A 2347-nucleotide genomic window follows, 5' to 3' on the forward strand; every position below is an offset into this window, starting at 1 on the left:
CCCCATCTCCACTGACACCGTCACCGGTGAGGGCCCCCGCATGCTGCACCTCTCTGGGCCTTGAGCTTGGCGCGTGGCGTGAGCAGTGTGATGGGCTGTGCTGGTGCCTGGAGTCTGAATGCAAATGGAAACGTTCTGTGGCAAAGAGTGGGCACGTAGGGAGGGATGGGAGGAGTGTGGGGTAGTGATCAGTGGAGAGGATTTGGTTGCGTGGATGGCGTTATGGATGGAAGGTGTGTTGGGTGGGTTAGGATAACTTTTTGATCAGGCCAGGTGGATGTTTGTGTGAATGGTTGGTAAGCAGTTGAACACGTGGATAGTAGGATGGGTGGACATGGACTTTGTGCTACAGCTGCCACGCCAGTAGAGGAGGAACCACCTTCCCCGCCACGCCTGGGTGAGCTGACAGCATCCCACGTCAGCCCCGACTCCGTGCAGCTGGAATGGAGCGTCCCCGCGGGCTCCTTTGACTCCTTCACGGTGCAGTACAAGGATGCACAAGGCCAGCCGCAGGTGGTGCCCGTGGACGGTGGGTCGCGCTCTGTGACCGTGCCCGGGCTGTCGCCGTCCCGCCGCTACAAGTTCAACCTGTACGGGGTGTGGGGGCGGAAACGGCTGGGCCCCGTCTCCACTGATGCTGTCACAGGTGAGGATGCTGTGTGCTCCATCCATGTCCTGAGGCTGGCAGTGGAATTGGCCTATGGCCGGAAACGTTTAAGGCCACTCCTTCTTACAGTCGTCTTTGTTGAGAAGCAAACGTTTCGTGTTGAATGGAAAGTCTGTAGGGATGAGTGCGTGCAAGATTGGAGGAAGAATTGAAGCGGGGATGATTGAGAATTTGAAGGGAGGCAGGAAGGGATGGATGGATGGATGGAATGGTGCTTGGATAAATTTGTGCTGAGAGCACAACCGTTGGTTGGATGAATGTTGTTTTTGTTGTTGTGTGGATGGAGGATTGGTTTCGAGGATGTTTCATCATTAATTATTATCTCTGTTTTGCTGCTGCAGCTCCAGTAGAGAAGGAACCACCTTCCCCGCCACTCCTGGGTGAGCTGACAGCATCCCACGTCAGCCCCGACTCCGTGCAGCTGGAATGGAGCGTCCCCGCGGGCTCCTTTGACTCCTTCACGGTGCAGTACAAGGATGCACAAGGCCAGCCGCAGGTGGTGCCCGTGGACGGTGGGTTGCGCTCCGTGACCGTGCCCGGGCTGTCGCCGTCCCGCCGCTACAAGTTCAACCTGTACGGGGTGTGGGGGCGGAAACGGCTGGGCCCCGTCTCCACTGATGCCATCACAGGTGAGGGCAGGAATTGGCACCTGCTGGGCTCTGGGTTTCCCGGAGATAGGAAATGAAACATGGCCTGTGCTGGGGATCTTGATTTCCTCTGGCCATGGGATGAGCTGTTGGGTGCCTTTTTTCAGGAAGGATCCGTGAAAAGTTCTGCTTAAGCCTGAAGGGACCGGTGGGGAATGGATGGAGTGATGGCTGCCTGTATAAGATTGTGGCTGTTGGAGTGTTTGTTTGAATGGATGGGCAGATAGATGAAGGATGGATACTTTAGGAATACTTTAGGAATAGGTGGATGGATGAAGAATGGGTAGGTAGATCTTTGGTGCACTGATACAGTGGATGGATATGTTCACAGATGAATTAGATAATTCTTCAGTGGAAGAAGGAGTAAGTGTTGCTTGCTGTGTTGAACGGAACGTGGGTCTGCGTAGAGAAATGAGTGGAGAGGAGTACAGAGAGAATCCTTATCTGAATGGTGGGCCAGTGACCTGGATGTCTGGATGGTGGCGGTGTGAAGGAATGGCAGTTGGGTGAGATGGTTCAAGTGAGGAGATGATTGGGAATGGATGGAAAAAGGGAACAGAGAGAGAGAGGGTGTTTGGACGGATGGACGGATGAATGGTGGGATGTGACTGCTGGGCAGGACCGTGCTTTTATCCTGCACTGTGTCCTCTGTATTGCAGCTGCAGAAGAGGTGGAGGAGCAAGCGCCATCCCAGCCACGCCTCGGAGAGCTGACAGCATCCCATGTCAGCCCCAACTCGGTGCAACTGGAATGGAGCGTCCCCGAGGGCACCTTTGACTCCTTCACAGTGCAGTACATAGACGTGCAAGGCCAGGCGCAGGAGCTGCACTTGGAGAGTGGGTCCCGCACGGTGACCGTGTCTGGTCTGCTGCCGTCCCACCCCTACAAGTTCAACCTGTATGGGCTGTGGGGGCAGACACGTCTGGGCCCCATCTCCACTGACACCGTCACCGGTGAGGGCCCCCGCATGCTGCACCTCTCTGGGCCTTGAGCTTGGCGCGTGGCGTGAGCAGTGTGATGGGCTGTGCTGGTG

General features: G+C 56.2%; 1 protein-coding gene across 1 annotated transcript in view; it reads left to right on the plus strand.

Moving 5' to 3' along the window:
• Positions 1-2347, plus strand: part of LOC104913619 (tenascin-X) — a 28699-nt gene that overhangs the window by 10160 nt on the left and 16192 nt on the right. Inside the window, 3 exon segments of the mRNA XM_031556049.1 lie at positions 353-646; positions 1009-1296; positions 1974-2273. Of these exon segments, the coding sequence (XP_031411909.1) occupies positions 353-646; positions 1009-1296; positions 1974-2273 (882 nt within the window).

Source organism: Meleagris gallopavo, chromosome 18, assembly GCF_000146605.3.
Source record: "Meleagris gallopavo isolate NT-WF06-2002-E0010 breed Aviagen turkey brand Nicholas breeding stock chromosome 18, Turkey_5.1, whole genome shotgun sequence".
Classification (NCBI taxonomy): domain Eukaryota; kingdom Metazoa; phylum Chordata; class Aves; order Galliformes; family Phasianidae; genus Meleagris; species Meleagris gallopavo.